General features: G+C 42.9%; 1 protein-coding gene across 1 annotated transcript in view; it reads left to right on the top strand.

Annotated features, from left to right (window-relative positions):
* The first annotated feature begins 1,411 nt into the window (after nt 1–1,411).
* The window catches only part of LOC106572832 (1-phosphatidylinositol 4,5-bisphosphate phosphodiesterase eta-2), a 59,857-nt gene continuing 40,835 nt past the window's right edge, over nt 1,412–20,433 (top strand). Inside the window, exons 1-7 of the mRNA XM_014147351.3 lie at nt 1,412–1,575; nt 7,068–7,311; nt 9,652–9,781; nt 14,038–14,208; nt 16,151–16,244; nt 16,780–16,983; nt 18,693–18,813. Coding sequence (XP_014002826.2) covers nt 1,440–1,575; nt 7,068–7,311; nt 9,652–9,781; nt 14,038–14,208; nt 16,151–16,244; nt 16,780–16,983; nt 18,693–18,813 — 1,100 coding nt within the window. The 5' untranslated portion in view covers nt 1,412–1,439. The remainder of the gene's footprint in view (nt 1,576–7,067; nt 7,312–9,651; nt 9,782–14,037; nt 14,209–16,150; nt 16,245–16,779; nt 16,984–18,692; nt 18,814–20,433) is intronic.

Below are 20,433 nucleotides of genomic sequence, written 5' to 3'. Positions count from 1 at the left end.
ACTTCCCACAGTCTAATCTGTTGATCTCAGTTAGCACCACTTACAGCAGTAGAGAGAGAGTTGGCCATATGACTGTATTTTCTGGGTTAAATACACAGAATAGTAGGGTCTTGTTCAGCTTATTGCTGGCACGTGAGGTTAACAGTATAGTGCCATACACTGTAGCCTGTATCATTAGCATCTACGGAGCAGTAATTGGTAAAGCACTTTGAAGTAAGTAGCGATCCGGCTTGTGTCCTGCGTTATGCCCTAGAGGAAATGGGCTGTTTGGGGTTCGGGACTGAATTAACCTGGGCCCCGGGTGCCCATTCTCACTATTGCCCGATGAGAGCCCAGGGAAGCCAAATCAATGGCCAATTAGAGCAATTCATCAGTGGGATGTCTATTACTTATACCCCATATATAGATCAAGTTGGAGAGCTGGCCATTTCTGTTTTACCCTCGACTCCTAAGCAAATGTCAATGAAGATGTTTATGATTAGTAACCAATGGTAATATATTATTAAAATATGTTGTGATTTGATCAATGGGATTTGATTGATCAATATGATGTGATTTGACACCTGACAGTTGAGAATCTGTAATTGGAAACCTCCGCCTTAGCCAAGGGCTGTGTAGGCCTAGAAATGTGGCACAGAACCAGCTTAATATGGATGCCATTAACTGGGCTATCTGTGAAGGAGCTGTCAAACTGAAACCAAAATAATGCACTGAATTTGGGAGTGATATTTTGGTACCTCTCTCTTTACATGAGTGTCTGCATCAGTGTTACCCATTTTCCTCTTGAAGTATGTTCAGTGTTTAACAAGCGCTCTGGCCTCGACACCTGTCTTCAACACTGGATCCTACACAAACCGATGGATTCCATTAGCTAACAACAACTGGTCCATGTTTTCCCCTCTAACATGCTGTGAACTGCACTGTTTCTGGTTAATTTCCCCTTTAACTTGCTGTGAACTGCACTGTTTCTGGTTAATTTCCCCTTTAACATGCTGTGAACTGCACTGTTTCTGGTTAATTTCCCCTTTAACATGCTGTGAACTGCACTATGTTTCTGGTTAAGGGGATTTTGGGGAGAAGTCTACTCATTCACTCCTACCAAGCAAAAAAACTGGTGGCTATGACAGCCATATTCCTGTGTGTTTGTGTGCGTGCGAGTGAGACCGTGCGAGCGAGACTGTGCGTGTTTATGTGAGTAAATGTTTATCTGCTTGAGCTCCAGACTGGAATTATTTAATTGGTGCTCGACAACATACCTACTCCAATGCAAGTGCATGGTATCCCTCATTATCTCAGAGACTCAAATGAACGCGCACACTCACTCACACGAAAGTGCTCTACACACGTCATACACATGCAGGAACAACGACTCATGTAACAGCTCTCTCATACTCTAACCCCCCCATCTCTCTGTGTTTCTCTCTCCAGTGGAGAAATGCATGAGCTCCATGCAGACAGGGACCCAGATGGTGAAGCTCCGCGGCGGGTCCAGAGGACTGGTGCGCTACTTTTACCTGGACCAACACAAGTCCTGCATCCGCTGGCGGCCCTCGCGCAAGAACGAGAAGGCCAAGAGTGAGTGGTTTTGCTGTCGCGTTTACTGACTGAATGGCTGACCTGCTTAGACTGGGAATTAACAGGAGTTGAGACCTATCTGTTTTAATTGTGCTTGAATGACAAGTCTAAGAGTAAATCTCTTTGGCTGACTGACTGATCCTCATCCAGTGTCTCACATTTTACTTCCCTACTTCTGTGTTGCCCTGGAATTAAAAGGAATTAATGATTTCCGCGGTTGGTTTGGTATACATATCAACGTAAAAGTCCTTTTTATGCTGTCTCACATCAACAATCAGCACTTCCATCTCTCCCACTAAGCCTATTACTGTAGTCCCAAACAGCACAGGAATCATTTAGGATTCACTTGAAACAAATTAACAATGAATAAACATTGTCAAGACAGCTTCTTTTTTTTTTTTTACATTGATTTGATGTTTTTTTTTACATTTAAAATGTATTATTTAATACAGATCTGAATCTAAGGCAGTAAAATGTGTAAAACTGGCTGTGAAGTCTGTCACTAGACACAGTATATAACTATTTCTCTCGATCAGTATACAGTATATAACCATTTCTCTACTGACCCACCTGTACAGGACACATAATTACTGGAGTGCAGTGAACTGAGACTGCCATGGTTACTGGGGTGCAGTGAGCTGAGACTGCCATGGTTACTGGGGTGCAGTGAGCTGAGACTGCCATGGTTACTGGGGTGCAGTGAGCTGAGACTGCCATGGTTACTGGGGTGCAGTGAGCTGAGACTGCCATGGTTACTGGGGTTCAGTGAGCTGAGACTGCCATGGTTACTGGGGTGCAGTGAGCTGAGACTGCCATGGTTACTGGGGTGCAGTGAGCTGAGACTGCCATGGTTACTGGGGTGCAGTGAGCTGAGACTTCTAATATTAACACTCTCTCTGTCTATGCAGTTTAACTGAAATGCATCAACAAACATTATTGTATTATTCTATTTGTAGATTCATTCATCGTTACCCATCGCGCCACAAAAGTCGCGGCCCTTGCAACGCAAGGGGAAACCCTACTTCAAGTCTCAGAGCGAGTGACGTCACTGATTGAAACGCTATTAGCGCGCACCACCGCTAACTAACTAGCCATTTCACATCAGTTACACGTACACTGCCCGAATGTAAGGGAAATGTGTTGTGTGTGTGTGACTGACCTCGTTTCGGTTGTATGCAACAACATTTGAAATTGTGTTTTTTACATTGGATAAAGTAGAGACTTGGAGCTACAAAATGGTATCATACACTGCAGTTGAGGAACAATGGGAAAGCAATTCTGCTTTGAAAGTTGATCAACTTGTTACTCCACTTTTGAGAAAATGTCCCTTGAATATTTTGGTACATCTACTGGAGAGCTGTTCTTTGTCTACACCCATTCAGCTTTGTTCACACCCTCTAAAGCATTAGCCCCACCCATCTCTTTAACGATTTTATTATGAGAAGGGAACAATGTGTATGTTGGGTAATGTGCAGTGTTAGTATTATGTTGAGTGTATAATATACAGTGTCTTTTGTGTACAGGACGATTTTCCCCCTTGGGGACATTGAAGTTCGTGTCTTATCTTCCCGGCTTTTGGACTGATTGTTTTTTTCTCAGGTTGGATGACCTATAGACCTGCTAGTTAGTCTTTCCAAGGGGATTATGCATGTTTAACAGGTGCTGGCATATAGAAGAATGATGTGGAGAGAGCTCCTTGGAACCAGACAGAATGCATACATATATAATTAGAAAACAAATGAGGTGATCATCATTCCAAAAGGTTACTTACGACTGAGTCAATCTTCCTGAAAACAGGCCAACGTGAAAGTCGTACACTACTCACCTTTTAGGTGTCAGAAAATTGAATGGGCTTGAGGTAAACTCAAAATGGTCACCACATACAGGGAACTCAAAATGGTCACCGCGTAAGGTGAACTGAAAATGGTCACCCCCCCCCCCAAAAAAAATAAAAGGGATTACATTAGATTTTTCCGTAGATCTACACTACTCCTCATTTTCAAAGTGAAAGAAAATTATAGAATATTTTCCCGAATGAACAACATATATCCATTGTTTTTGTAAAAATTGCTCAAGCTCAGAAAATTTGATTGCGTATCATTGATGGACAGCAATATTTAAACTTTGTCTCAGATTTTCAAGCACATTTTAGTCATGACTGTGTCTGGACCACTCAGGAACACTGAACTCCTCTTGGGAAGCCATTCTAGTGTGTATTTTGCATTGAAATATGTGTAATTGTCTTGCTGAAAAATAAAACTCTGTCCCGGGGTTAGGTTTTCAGAGGACTACGGTGGGTTTTCCGCTAACATTTTACCTGGGCTTGGCTCCTTTTCATATTTCTTTTGATCCTGACAAACTCCCCAATCTCTGCTGGTGACAAGCATACCTATAACATGATGCTGCTTCCACATTACATAAAAATACAGAGGATCAACATTGCATGCACTCTACATTACTGACCTGTATGACAAAGTGAAAGGAGGAAATCTGCATTGTAAAAAAAATATATTCAGCGACTTAGCAAATAGGACCCCAAAAATTCTATGATTTTCACATAAAAATGCAGGTTTATGGTTTAACTTTATCTTAATACCTTAGTTTTTGTGTTAAACCATGACATTCTAAAATGTAAATTCAATTTAATATACTGTTTAATTTACACATTTTTCATATTTACTCTAAATTGAAAGTTTTTGCAACTACTTGCCATGTGGCTGTTTTTAGAGGATTGTGGGTAATTCAATTTTTTTGTTGACTTTATGATACTTTTTACATTTACATTTACATTTTAGTCATTTAGCAGACGCTCTTATCCAGAGCGAATTACAAATTTTTCTCAACGTTATCAGCATGTTTGAAGAAAGAAAAGCATGTATTAAGCAGTTTGTTGCGTTATGAGGTGTAATGGATCATGATGAATGGATTTCAAAACCGTCGGGCAAATTGACGTTCAAAGATGAGACTACCCATTCCCACCATCAACAAAGTCATGGGCACAACCTTCAATGCTAGAAGCACATACATCATCATTCAATGCTTGTAGTTCTACCTCCATTGACTACTAGTGGAATGAGCACTGTGCTCAGCAATGTCTGCTAGTGGGTCAAAATGGCAAATAATAGAAGACCTACATCTTTTTAACATAAGACATGATCACTGAAAGTAACTGATCGAAAATATGAAGTAGATCTAATGAATAATATACGTTTTGGAATTGATCAAATTAAGTTTGGACTAGGTTGTTGGACTTGGTGTTTCAAACACTAATATATTATACATAAGAATACCTCATGTCGGGAAATAATAAGAAAAGCTGATGAAAAATAGTTACGTAGAACTAGCACAACATATATCCTGTGTTTAAAAAATACACTCCAAATCATCCATTCTGTTTGCAACAAGGCCGTTAAGTAATACTGCAAGACAACACGGCAAAGACATGAACTTTTTGGCCTAAATTAAAAAAACTACAAGCTTGGGTCAAATCCAATACAACACAACACAGAGTGAAATCCTCGTATTTTAAGTGTGGTTGTGGCAGCATCATGTTATGGGTATGCTTGTCAATGGCAGGGCCTGGGAAGTATGTCAGGATCAAAATAAATATATGATAGGGGCAAAGCCCAGGTTAAATGTTAGCGGAAAACCCGCCGTAGTCTTCTAAAAACCTATCCCTGGGATAGTTTTCCTTTTTGAGAGGGTAAATTACAAATTTTAATGCAAAAATCACACAAATGGCTTTCCAATAAGTATTGAGTGTTCCTGAATGGTCCAGTCTCAGCCCTGACTTAAATCTGCCAACCAAATTGACTAATCTTGAGCAATTTTGACAAAAACGATGGATATACAGTTAACTGCCAAAATAAAGGAAACGCCAACATAGTGTCTTACTAGGGTGTTGGGCAACCATGAGCCAGAACAGCTTCAATGGGCCTCCTGAGTGGCACAGTGGTCTAAGGCACTGCATCGCAGTGCTTGAGGTGTCACTACAGACCCGGGACAAGACTGTAACTACCAATTTGAATATCATGAAAAAGAGGTAAAAGTACAAAAAAAAGAGAACCTGCTTCTTTGTCCCTTGGTATAGATTCTACAAGTGTCTGGAACTCTAGTCGAGGTATGTGACACTATTCTCCACAAGAAATTCCATAATTTGGCATTTTGTTGATGGTGGTGAAAAACACTGTCTCAGGCACCACTCCAGAAAGGGTTCACTTGGGTTTAGATCGGGTGACTGTGACGGCCATGGCATATGACATTATTTGTTTTAATGCTCATCAAACCATTCAGTGACCACTCGTGCCCTGTGGATGGGGGCATAGCCATGGTAGCCAAATGAATGGCCTACCCAGCATTTTTATACATGATCCTAAGCTGGATGCTAATGCTTAATTAGTGCAGCAGGTAGCCTAGCGATTTTAAGAGCATAGGGCCAGTAACCGAAAGGTCGATGGTTCGAATCCCAGATCCGACTAGGTTACAAATCAGATGTGCCCTTGAGCAAGGCACTTAACCCTAATTGCTTTTTAAATTCACTCTGGATAAGACTTAGGAACTACACATGCGTGGAAGCACTTGCTTTCAATATACCTTTTATCCCTCATTTAATCAAGTGTTTGCATTATTTTGGCAGTTACCTGTATGTTGCCCTGACAGTTGTTAAAGGTTGGTAGAATCTTATTCACAGCTGTAACGACTCTCAAAGGAGATTCCACGAAGTATTAACTCTGGAGTCAGAAGACATAAGCAATCAACACATTTTTTGTTTTGTTATTATTTGGAAGATTTTCGCAAATTTCTTTCACTTTGAAAATGTGGAGTAGGTTGTGTAGCTCTGTAGGGGGAAAAAAAATCCCAATTGAATCCCTTTTTTTTTTTAAATGGTATTTCAGGGCAGAAAAAATGTGAAGACTGGAAGGGTGTGTAGACTCACTAGCGACTGTATATGTCCATTCAATCTGTTTGGAGAAAAGAAGCTACATGTTAATGAATTTCCTGTAAAATGTCATTACTATCCCACAAGATTTTCATCTTAATAACATAGCTCTCCGGGCACAGCAAGCTAAATCGTAGCAATTATTTTTTTTTGCCATATCATATTGCCTAAGTCTCGTAATAAAGACTTCTAAGTTAAGCTTCCATCCCGCTCTGTGCCTCGAACGATTTAGCTGCCCGCTGCATTTCAGACTCGTTATACACCAAACCGGGTTAAAATAATTCCAATCCCACCAAATGGAATGAACTCAATATAATATGAATATAAGGGTTATGTAAATGGATTTGCTCCGTCAAGTGACTTCCTGATTCTCTAAGTTTTAATAAGCTACATTTGAAGTGCCTCTGGTTTCCCTCGAATACTTCCCCGTCTTTTAACGTGTTCCAGTTGGGAGTGTGAAAATGGTGGCGTTAAGGCCCAAATTCAACGGTCAGAGTTTGTTTCACTTTTTCAGAGTGATGGTGAACTAACCATTTGATTCCTTGCTCCCTAGTCTCCATCGACTCCATCCGAGAGGTGTGCGAGGGTAAGCAGTCGGAGATCTTCCAGCGCTACTCTGATGGCAGCTTTGATCCCAACTGCTGTTTCAGCCTGTACTATGGAGAGCGCTTGGAGTCCCTGGACTTGGTTTCCAGTACGGGCGAGGAAGCACGCACCTGGATCACCGGCCTCAAGTACCTGGTGGCAGGCATCAGCGACGAGGACAGCCTGGCCAAGAGGCAGCGCACCCGCGACCAATATCCTTACCTGTGCATGTATGGCTCTTTCTGGGCATGGGTTTAAGTCATTGGAGAGCAGGGTCAGGGTCATGCACTGTAGCAAAACGTCTTTGCAACAGAAAAGGAGCGCTTGTAATTGGGCAAGTTCAGATGGTCCCTCCCGGTTTCTTCCCTTGCCTTGTGAATACGACCCACAGGTCAATTGGATTTCTATTCGGGTCAGGAGAGGAATTAAAGTACCATATATCTTTTTTTGTAGGGGTGTAATTGCACGCGTATTCGTACTAAACCGTTCAGTACCGGGACCTCGGTTTGGTCCACACTGTGAACCCCAGTGAATACATAAAAAAAATATAATAATAATAATAATAATAACATTAGGTGATATAAGCTATGCCTACGTTGTGTAAATGAGTAAATCTGAACTGACAAAACCATTTCAGGCTATTCCTTTAAAACAATCATAATAATACATGTTGACATCACCTCAGTATTCCTACCACCGGAGGGCAGTATTCAAGCAACCCTCCACAGCTGATTCTGCCCGCTCTAAATTAATTACAAGAGCGATGGATATGTTTTATACCTGCGGATATGTGGCCATTCTCGGTGGTTGAGTAGAATAAGGGGTTTCAACACCTCGTGTGAAAGTGCTCGAACCACGTTACGAACTTCCTCCTCCCACACCCGTTTTCAGCAAACAGTTAGTACCCTAAAGCCGAAGTTGTCAATGAATTGGCCAATGCAACGTTGTGTGGCCCTCCCAGGTCTACAGAGCTACTTCAGTGACAGCCCATCACATTACCCCAGAGGGGAAATGAAAGTGAACCGTGATACAGACACACCCCTTTATGAGAGTGCACATATTTTTCTCATTGTAAGAAAACCTTATAGCATAGGCCTATACAATGTCTGTGCCATGGATTTCACACGCATATTGCACTTTTAATTTAGTGTTGTTGACTAATCGTGTTTTCATTCAAGAAAAACCAAAGTGTTATTCCTGATGGTGAGCTCATCAGGCGTTATATGATTCATGATCATATATGGAGTCAGGAATACCAACACTTTTTCTAAAATGAAAAGAAAAATAACTAGAGTAACTTTTGGCATGTCATTTTCCCGCTGTACTGAAACTGAAATTAACCATGACCCCAAAACCGCAATATGTACCGAACTGTGGGTTTGGAGAACTGCTTCTCCCCTACATTTTTGGTGAGGACTTTTCTATACTTGAATCGGTTGGTGATAATTAATAATGATGTAAGCATGGGTGTGCACACACAGTGCACTCGCTCTTACACACACAAGTTATTTCTCTCCCCACACACAGACATGCGTACACACACTGCGGTTTCGGCATTCCAGCGAGCCTGATGTGCTGATGAAAGGTACATCCAAAAGCTTCCACCTCCTATCACATTGTCTCTGTCAGACGCACACAGACGGCTTGTGTTAAAATTAGACTCTGCTGCGGGGAGTAAGAGCTGTGTTAGAGAAACAGGTTTTGCGTTGTTTCACAACTGTTTTGGGCTCTGAACCGAGATGCACTTAGACGACCTATGCTAAACATTGTGAAACACGCTAGCTGTACACTTTCTGTTGCAGTCTATACGTGATCAATCAATGACTGATTAATCGCATCAATGTGACCACCTGTGCATAATTAATGGCACAGATCTCTCACAAAGGACTATTTAAAATAAAGTATAACCTAAGTAGGTTTTCACAGGGCTTGTTGTTGTGTGTGTTATCTATCCGTAACCCCTGGTTGGTTTGTAAGTAGGTTTTCACAGGGCTTGTTGTTGTGTGTGTTATCTATCCGTAACCCCTGGTTGGTTTGTAAGTAGGTTTTCACAGGGCTTGTTGTTGTGTGTGTTATCTATCCGTAATCCCTGGTTGGTTTGTAAGTAGGTTTTCACAGGGCTTGTTGTTGTGTGTGTTATCTATCCGTAACCCCTGGTTGGTTTGTAAGTAGGTTTTCACAGGGCTTGTTGTTGTGTGTGTTATCTATCCGTAACCCCTGGTTGGTTTGTAAGTAGGTTTTCACAGGGCTTGTTGTTGTGTGTGTTATCTATCCGTAACCCCTGGTTGGTTTGTAAGTAGGTTTTCACAGGGCTTGTTGTTGTGTGTGTTATCTATCCGTAACCCCTGGTTGGTTTGTAAGTAGGTTTTCACAGGGCTTGTTGTTGTGTGTGTTATCTATCCGTAACCCCTGGTTGGTTTGTAAGTAGGTTTTCACAGGGCTTGTTGTTGTGTGTGTTATCTATCCGTAACCCCTGGTTGGTTTGTAAGTAGGTTTTCACAGGGCTTGTTGTTGTGTGTGTTATCTATCCGTAACCCCTGGTTGGTTTGTACGTGGCTGAAGCAGACGTTTGCTGAGGCGGATAAGAACGGCGATGGAAGCCTGAGCATCGGCGAGGTCCTGCACCTCCTACACAAGCTGAACGTCAACCTGCCCCGCCAGAAAGTCAAGCAAATGTTTAAGGTACACTACAGTCATATTTTTTATGTGTATATATTTTGAAGGTATTTTCTGACTTTATTGAACAGATAGCGAGGATCACAGTGGTGATAGACAGAGGTCAAAGGGCCCGGATTCCAAACCATGCCGACAATGTAGACGTGTGCCAGAGGCTGCAGCATTACAACTAGACCAGCCAGGACAATGCTACGGTCATATTTTAATAAGAATAATTTCGGTTTTATAACATTTTTCATTACAAAGAATCTCAAAGCACTTAGAAGCAAAATACACAGTCCATTTAGAATTAGAAAGGCTACAGGCGGCTTTTATGGAGGGAAGGAGGAGAGGAGGGAGGAGAGGGGGGAGGAGAGGGGGGGAGGGAGAGGAGGAGGAGGAAAGAGGATGCCTAATCAGTTGTACACTTGAATGCATTCAACTGAAATGTGTCTTCTGCATTTAATCCAACCCCTCTGAATCAGAGAGGTGGGGGGGACTGCCTTAACATCCACGTCTTCGGCGCCTGGGGAACAGAGGGTTAACTGCCTTGCTCAGGGGCAGAACAACAGATTTTTACCTTGTCAGCTAGGGGATTCAATCCAGCAACCTTTTGGTTACTGGCCCAACACTCTAATTACTAGAGGGAGGAGTGGGAAGGAGGAGAGAGGGGGAGGAGTGTTATCAATGATAGCAGGGCTCAGTAGTGCATAGAGAACAGGGTGCCATGTAGGACGCAGACAAAATGTCAACAAATCAAGGTATTGAATCAACGTGGGTTGGTGGTTTTAAATAGTCCAAAACCCGTTGTATACTTTCCTTTCTGAGATATTTAGTGATTCTTTATCCTATGAAAGAGAAGATGGCCCTTTTGTTGCCAATATGCTTCACTGAAACCATAAAGCCTATGAAAATGACATGTACCCTTGATTTCTTAGCTAGCTTGGCACAGTCTGTGTGGATATACGTCCTGTTCACCCTGTTGGCATCCGCTCAGGTCCAAGAAAGGACCAGACTGCTTTCTCCAAATGAGCCAGTCATGGTGAAAAAAAGAGTGAGCTGTGGCTTCATTATTTCACAACTTTTAAATTGAGTTCATGTAACAACCTCGGTCAAGACTGTCTTGAAAGTTTGCATTCAAACAGGTCTCACTTAGTGGGAATGGGGATGTGTCGTCGTGACTGTTATGAAATTTGGGACAGATTTGTCACAGGAAACTATATAACAGGAAAGGCAATTGAGAGGCACCTAGAAATTGCTGATGTGCCTTTTTCACAATGACTCCTGGGCTCCTCCTCAATTTATCCTGCCTAGATTCCTTGTATCCTCTATCCGCCTCCTCTAAACACATTATAGAAGGTCTGATGGAAGGGTCCTTTGACTTTTCACTTAGCAAACAGGCTATGCTATTAGCTACAAACTCCCAGCCACAGCCTAGTGGATCCAGATGGTCCTTTGACAGCCCTGCTAAGATTAGTGAGTTAGCACTGTGTTATCATGTTGTTAGTCTGTTAGCGCTGGCGCCTGTGGCAGTTCCTTCACCCCCAGCCTGTGGCGTAGCTAGCTGCACTAAGCCCTGCCCCCCTTGGGGGTGTCACCCATATGGTGCGTAGGAAAACAGACGGCCTCCGGTGTAACACACGATAACACACCAGGGACCAATCTGGACCTTGGTGTTTGTGTGGGTGGGTGTAAGCATTCTTGCTACACTTAGTGTACCACATTAAGTCAATTTCTACCCCTCTCCCTCGAGAGATTTGACTTCCTGTTCAGTGTTGAGACACAGAGGTACGTTGTTTCTGCCAGGTGCTCTTTTTGCCTCTCTGTTGAGCGTGCCGATGTTTGGGTTTGTACTGGGTCAATATTCAAGTGTTATGTTACATGCGCTGAATACAACGGGTGTAGACTTAACGGTGAAATGCTTGCTTACGAGCCCTTCCCAACGATGCAGAGGTAACAACAGAATAGGAAGTAGTAACACAAGGAATCAAATACACAAGATTAGCGCTACAGTACCAGTCAAAAGTTTGGACACACCTACTCATTCAATGGTTTTTCTTTATTTTTTACTATTTTCTGCATTGTAGAATAATAGTGAAGACTTTAACACTATGAAATAACACATATGGAATCATGTAGTAACTAAACAAGTGTTAAACAAATCAAAATATATTTTAGATTCTTCAAAGTATCCACCCTTGGCTTGATGACAGCTTTGCACACTCTTGGCATTCTCTCAACGAGCTTCATGAGGTAGTCACCTGGATTGCATTTCGAAAAAACAGGTTTGCCTTGTTAAAAGTACATTTGTGGAATTTCTTTCCTCCTGATCGGCTCAAACGCACTAAGTTGTGTTGTGACAAGGTAGGGGTGGTATACAGAGGATAGCCCTATTTGGTAAAAAACCAAGTCCATATTAAACTTTGAAAGTTTCTTCAAGTGCAGTCGCAAAAACCATCAAGCGCAATGATGAAACTGGCTCTCATGAGGACCCAGAGTTACCTCTGCAGAGGATACGTTCATTAGTTACCAGACTCAGAAATTGCAGCCCAAATAAATGCTTTACGGAGTTCAAGTAACACACACTTCAACATCAACTGTTCAGAGGAGACTGCGTGAATCAGACCTTCATGGTCGAATTGCTGCAAAGAAACCACTACTAAAGGACACCAATAAGAAGACGAGACTTGCTTGGGCCAAGAAACGCGAGCAATTGACATTAGACCGGTGGAAATCTGTCCTTTGGCCTGGAGTCCATATTTTAGATTTTTGGATCCAACCACAGTGTCTTTGTGAGACGCAGAGTCGGTGAATGGATGATATCTGTCACGGCTTTCTTCGTCAGAGGACGATATAGTGAAATCGTCGTCTGAAAAGGTGGACCAATATGCAGCAGAGTTGGTGTTCATTTTCTTAATTTATTAAAGAACGTTGAACACGAAAAACAAAACAATAAGCACGACCAATGACAGTTTTGCAGGCTCACAAAAACACGCAATGCAAAAACAATCTCCCACAAATACAAGACAAACACACCCAACTAATATAGGACTTCCAATCAAAGGCAACACCAACCAGCTGCCTTCAATTGGAAGTCCACCCCAATTAACTCAACATAGAAACACACTCACTAGACTACACATAGAAATACATAAACATAGACCATAACTCAAAACCCGGAAATAATAAATCAAACGCCCTCCTAACTAACACACCACCCTGAACCACATAAAACAAATACCCTCTGCCACGTCCTGACCAAACTACAATAACAATTAACCCTTATACTGGCCAGGACGTGACAATATCTGCATGTGTGGTTCCCACCGTGAAGCATGGAGGAGGCAGCGTAATGGTGTGGGGTGCTTTGCTGGTGACACTGTCTGTGATTTATTTATAATTCAAGGCACACTTAACCAGCATGGCTACCACAGCATTCTGCAGTGATACGCTGTCCCATCTGGTTTGCACTTAGTCCCACTATCATTTGTTTTTCAACAGGACAATGCCCCAAAACCCACCTCCAGGCTGTGTAAGGGTTATTTGACAAAGAATGAGAGCAATTGATTGAGTGCTGCTTCAGATGACCTGGCCTCCACAATCACCCAACCTCAACCCAATTGAGATGGTTTGGGATGAATTGGACCACGTAATGAAGGAAAAGCAGCCAACAAGTGCTCCGCATATGTGGGAACTCCTTCAAAGCTGTTGGAAAAGCATTCCAGGTGAACTGGTTGAGAGAATGCCAAGAGTGTGCAAAGCTGTCAATGCAACGGGTGGCTACTTTGAAGAATCTAAAATATGTTTTGAGTTAACACTTTTTTTGGTTACTACGTGATTCCATATGTGTTATTTAATAGTTTTGATGTCTTCGCCATTATTCTACAATGTAGAAAATAGTAAAAATAAAGAAAAACCCTTGAATGAGTAGGTGTGTCCAAACTTTTGATTGGTACTTTGATCTGGTACCTCCAGTATATAATGTGGAGCTATGTACAGGCAGTACCAGATCAATGTGCAGAGGTACGAAGTATTTAAGGTAGATATGTACATGAAGAAAGAGTAAAGTGACTAGGCATCAGGATAGATAATAAGAGTAAAATAAAGAACAAGAGTAGCAGCAGCCTTTGTGTTTGTTGTTGGTATGCAAGTGTGTGTTTTGTATTTGTGTGAGTGTGTGCAAATAGTATGTTCTCTTGTGAATATGCATAGTGAGTGCAACATAAGGTCAGTGCAGATAATTAATGGTTACCTGGACTAACTATTTACACTCTTCTCCCCAGGAGGCAGACACTGACGACAACCAGGGCACCCTGGGCTTTGAGGAGTTTTGTTCTTTCTACAAGATGATGTCGACACGCCGTGACCTCTACCTGCTCATGCTCACCTACAGCAACCACATGGACCACCTTGACACCAGCAACCTGGCCCGCTTCCTGGAGCTGGACCAGAAGGTACAGTGAGCAGAGCTGGAGTGTATGCAGACAGGCACACACACATGTGCGATCATGCATGCACGCTAGCATACACACCCGGGGTTACACACACTGCACACTTCGGTGGACCCCTTTAAGATATTTCTGTGACTCCACTTTTTTTTGTAATTGCTTTACTCTGATGCAAACACCTGATTTTTAAGATTTGAGTCTCAATAATGGCAGCATCAGGATACACTTGTCGGGACAATGTTTCAGTTTTTTGCCCCCCTTCCTTCCTGTTTCCATGTGTCACAATTTTTCCATTCAACAGATTATGCATATGGCACAGAATATTACTATTGAATTGCAGTGAAAAGCTGTTTGACATTTTGACTCTAAGCCTTGACAAAGACGTTTCAACCATTATAGACCAAACGGATAGAATAGACACTTGACTGAAGAAAATACCATCACTTTTGTATACATGCATCCCATTTGGAATGGTTATCCACTACATTTTGTCATTCTAAGTGGTATGCTAGTAACAGAGTCAATATAGCTTTATCTAAAGTGTATAATGTTCAACTTATCAATGTGGAAAAGCTCTTGCTACTGCAAGTTAGAGGAGAGGTATTTTTGCTGACATCCCACTTAGCCCTGCAAGCTAACTAAACGAGGAGGGATCTTCTGTTGTGACTCACCCCCATAGAGACTCCGCTAGGTGACAGACCGACACAGTCGTTTCATGGATTTTCTATTAGGGCCTAAAACAAAGGCTTAATAGTGGTGGGTTTGTGCAGACAAAGACCCCTACAAGGCTATTAGAATAAGCAGTGCCAATTATAAAGGCTTTGGGTGTCTAAAATAAAATATGATCACCTATCTAATGGTTCTGCGGTAAAAACTAAATCAAAGGGGCGGTAATGAATGAATTAGCTCTGTGCTTTTATAATGAGCATGTGCTTTTTGGGCTAATTTGCAGTGAAGAAAATGAAGCGGGGAGAAAATGCATTTCTTTGGTGTTTGGATCCCAGTTGATGTTTAGTCTGCCCATTTCAGAAGCTGGGGTATATTATTTGGGCTAATTGTGTTTGATGTTCCACAACTCCCTACTTTGTCGGGGAGGTTTGTTGTGGTTTAACTAGGTGAGTTATATCAAACAGGATGCAGCTGGGCGGTCTCCAGCTCCTCTCTCTGCTGGCATCATTAGCTACAGCCTGCCTTGGTTTCTCTGATTAACTGTGTTTACTAGCTCTCTCTCTCGCTGTGTATGTGTGCGTGCATTAACTCTCCCATCTCATCACCATTTTCTGCCACAATACCCAAAGTGTCTCCACTGTACTCACTCGTTAGCCAAACCCATTTATCCACATTTACCCACTTTTTAAAAAGCCCTTTAGCCTCTTGTGATCGGGAATCGGGGCAAAAGCGCGGTCAGAAAGCAGTTTGATGTCAGATCCTTAATGTTTGTAAGTGACCATGGGAAAGTGGCACAACCTTTTCGCTAGCTAGCTTCTCATTCTGTCCTTGAAACGGCAGTTTCCCATCTCCGTCAGTAGTCCAAGCTACTTAGTCAAAGCCTCTGTCTCCCAGATCTAGTAGTGTGCAGCACTCAACTGGGGGGGGACCTGGCACTGCGACAAAGTGAGTGTCATCCCCCTGCCCCCCCCCCCCCCCCCCCACACCCATTTTGGGTCGGCCTGACGATGATTGACATGGATGGGTATCAGATCGACCAATCGGCCAGTTTAAAAAGCCAGCTGTCAGGCGGACAATTGGATTTTAGCACAGGGATGGGGGCTAGAAGCCGCATATGAGGACATGTCTTCATTGGATTAACAGGAATTTATCTTCACCAATTCTCCCAATGTTTACTGTTATGCTGGGGGATTTGATTATTAGTTACTGTAGTCAATCTGCATTTTTTTAAAACTATTTGTTTATTGTGCGTTTGTTCTTGTCTTTTTCTGTTTTGTAGATGACGAAGGTGACCAAAGACCATTGCCTTGAGATTGTGAACAAATTTGAGCCATGCCCCGAGAACCAGATGCAGGGGGTTCTGGGTATTGATGGTAAGAGCTCTCTTCTTGGTTCCCCTTTCTATTGTCCTTTTATCAGTCGAGTGTCGCATGTCTCTCCAATCCCATCCCCCGTCTACTACGTCTCTCCAATCCCATCCCCGTCTACAACGTCTCTCCAATCCCATCCCCCGTCTACAACGTCTCTCCAATCCCATCCCCCGTCTACGTCTCTCCAATCCCATCCCCGTCTACTACGTCTCTCCAATCCCATCCCCATCTACAACGTCTCTCCAATCCCATCCCCGTCTACAACGTCTCTCCAATCCCATCCCCCGTCTACAACGTCTCTCCAATCCCATCCCCCGTCTACAACGTCTCTCCAATCCCATCCCCCGTCTACAACGTCTCTCCAAGACAACCTGAATGATGGCTTCTATGTGGTCGTCTTAATGGTTGCGTTCATTAGGCGCCAAACGGACAACAACGGACAAACGGGGAGGCGACTACCTGGATGTTATTGGTTGCAGAATGTTTTGGTTTTTTTTGTATTTAATTTTTTTTAAATTCTGTTTGCTTTGTGACCCAGGTTTCACCAGCTACATGCGCAGCCCGGCGGGGGACATCTTCAACCCAGAGCACAACGTGGTGACCCAGGACATGTCTCAGCCGCTCTGCAACTACTTCATCGCCTCGTCCCACAACACCTACCTGATGGGGGACCAGCTCATGTCCCAGTCCCGCCTCGACATGTACGCCTGGGTGCTGCAGGCCGGCTGCCGCTGCGTGGAAGGTCTGTGGAAGGCGCCGTTCTCTGAATAACGTGCACTCATGCACCCCCAAAAAAACATTTATTCAAGCAAGCGTGTACCAGTGCACATACAGTTGATGTCGGAAGTTTACATACACCTTATCCAAATACATTTAAACTCAGTTTTTCAAAATTTCTGACATTTAATCCTATTAAAAATTCCCTGTCTTAGGTCAATTAGGATCACCACTTTATTTTAAGAATTTAAAATGTCAGAATAATAGTAGAGTGGCTCAGTTGATAGAGCATGGTGTTTGCAACGCCAGGGTTGTGGGTTCGATTCCCACGGGGGACCAGTATGTAAAAAATGTATGAAATGTATGCATTCACTACTGTAAGTCGCTCTGGATAAGAGTGTCTGCTAAATTAATAAAATGTAAATTTATTTCACCTTTTATTTCTTTCATCACATTCAAAGTGGTTCAGAAGTTTACATACACTCAATTAGTATTTGGTAGCATTGCCTTTAAATTGTTTAACTTGGGTCAAATGTTTCGGGTAGCCTTCCACAAGCTTCCCACAATAAGTTTGGTGAATTTTGGCCCATTCCTCCTGACAGAGCTGGTGTAACTGAATCAGGTTTGTAGGCCTCCTTGCTCGCACACACTTTTTCAGTTCTACCCACACATTTTCTATGGGATTGAGGTCAGGGCTTTGTGATGGCCACTCTAATACCTTGACTTTGTTCTCCTTAATCCATTTTGACACAACTTTGGAAGTATGCTTGGGGTCATTGTCAATTAGCAAGACCCATTTGCGACCAAGCTTTAACTTCCTGACTGATGTCTTGAGATGTTGCTTCAATATATCCACATAATTTCCCTCCCTCATGATGCCATCTATTTTGTGAGGTGCACCAGACACTTCTGCAGCAAAGCACCCCAACAACATGATGCTACCACCCCCGTGCTTCACGGTTGGGATGGTGTTCTTCGGCTTGCAAGCCTCCTCCTTTTTCCTCCAAACATTACGATGGTCATTATGGCCAAGCAGTTCTTTTTTTGTTTCATCAGACCAGAGGACATTTATCCAAAAAGTACAATCTTTGTCCCCATGTGCAGTTGCAAACCGTAGTCAGGCATTTTTATGGCAGGTTTGGAGCAGTGGCTTCTTCCTTGCTGAGCGGCCTTTCAGGTTATGTCAATATAGGACTCGAAATACACCTTGAAATACATCCACAGGTACACCTCCAATTGACTCAAATTATGTAAATTATGTCAATTAGCCTATCAGAAGCTTCTAAAGCCATGACATCATTTTCTGGAATTTTCCAAGCTGTTTAAAGGCACTGTCAACTTAGTGTATGTAAACTTCTGACCTACTGGAATTGTGATACAGTGAATTATAAGGGAAATAATCTGTCTGTAAACAATTGTTGGAAATATTACTTGTGTCATTCACAAAGTAGATGTCCTAACCGACTTGCCAAAACTATAGTTTGCTAACAAGATATTTGTGGAGTGGTTGAAAAATCGTGTTTTAATGACTTCAACCTAAGTGTATGTAAACTTCCGACTTCAACTGTACTTAGAGGTTACATACTGGTACAAATATTGTCTGTCTTGTCTTCAGTCAGAGAATGTAATGGGTCCCTTGTTTGTGAGCTGAAGGATTAACAGGGGGTATTAATTAGCTTTGAGTATACTACCTTCTCATGGTCACGCCATTATTGTTATTTCCCTCCACTGCAGTGGACTGCTGGGACGGGCAGGACGGCGACCCTATCGTGCACCACGGCTATACGCTCACCTCCAAGATCCTCTTCAAAGACGTCATCGAGACCATCAACAAGTACGCCTTTGTGAGAAACGAGTAAGAATGTCCTCCTCTGAGTTCTTAAATCTTGTTTTGTCCACAGACATCCTAGCTAGCTTCTCAGGTTAACTCCCTAACAAAAATACCTATATAAATCAAAAAGTTTTTTTATAGCAACATGAGGTTGATTTTACATTTCTCTCCCACATACCATCTTTTAATGCCTTTCCTTCATCCTGAGCTTGTATGGGAGAATGAGAGGGAATGAGGCGGTGAATTCAATTGCGTTCCGCGTGGCTTTTCATGAGATATTGGTCAGATCTTTTTGTCGTGCACACAATAGCTAAGCCTACCAACGTCGTTCATACATCTTAATGGTAACAATATATCTTTCAGATGTAGCCTACTTTACCTTAGGCTTTCTCATATACTCCAGATATGGTATTAATTTGTATTTTATTTAACCTTTATTTAACCAGACATATTTGACCAGTCAGTTAAGAACAAATTCTTCGCTACAATGACGGCCTACCAGAAGGGACGGGGTCTGGGATTAAAAATAAAATCACACATCACGACAAGAGAGACAACACTACATAAAGAGAGACCTAAAACAACAACACAGCATGGTAGCAATACAACATGACAACAACATGGTAGCAACACAACATGGTACAAACATTATTATCAACAGCGCAAAGGGCAAGAAGGTAGAGACAACAATACATCACGCGAAGCAGACATAACTGTCAGTGTCCATGAGTGAGTCTTTGAATGAACAGATGGAGATAAAACTGTCCAGTTTGAGTGTTTTTGCAGCTCGTTCCAGTCGCTAGCTGCAGCGAACTGAAAAGAGGAGCGACCCAGGGATTTGTGTGCTTTGGGGACCTTTTTTTTAAATATATATTTTTTAAATCATTTGACCCCCCTTTTCTCCCCAATTTCGGGGTATCCAATTGGTAGTAGTTACTGTCTTGTCTCATCCCTGCAACTCCCGTACGGACTTGGGAGAGGCGAAGGTCGAGAGCCATGCGTCCTCCGAAACACAACCCAACCAAGCCGCACTGCTTCTTGACACAACGCACAGGCAACCCGGAAGCCAGCCGCACCAATGTGTCGGAGGAAACGCCGTACACCTAGCGACCTGGTCAGCGTGCACTGCGCCCGGCCCGCCACAGGAGTCACTAGTGTGCAATGTGACAAGGATATCCCTGCCGGCCAAACCCTCCCTAACCCGGACGACGCTGGGCCAATTGTGCGCCGCCCCATGGGCTTCCCGGTCGCGGCCGACTGTGACAGAGCCTGGGCTCGAACCCATAATCTCTGGTGGCACAGCTAGCACTGCGATGCAGTGCCTTAGACCACTCTTTGGGAACCTTTAACAGAATGTGACTGGCAGAACGGGTGTTTGTATTTGGAGGATGAACGCTGCAGTAGGTATCTCAGATAGGGGGGAGTGAGGCCTAAGAGGGTTTTATAAATGAGCATCAACCACTGGATCTTGCGACGGGTATACAGAGATGAGGAGTATAGAGTGCAGAGATGTGTCCTATAAGGAGAATTGGTGGCAAATCTGATGGTGAAATGGTAAAGAACATCTAGCTGCTCGAGAGCACCCTTACCTGTCGGTCTATAAATCACGTCTCTGTAATCTAGCATGGGAAGGATGGTCATCTG

Source organism: Salmo salar, chromosome 15 (genome assembly GCF_965601325.2).
Source record: "Salmo salar chromosome 15, fSalSal1, whole genome shotgun sequence".
Lineage (NCBI taxonomy): Eukaryota > Metazoa > Chordata > Actinopteri > Salmoniformes > Salmonidae > Salmo > Salmo salar.
This window is presented reverse-complemented; position numbering and strand designations above follow the sequence as displayed.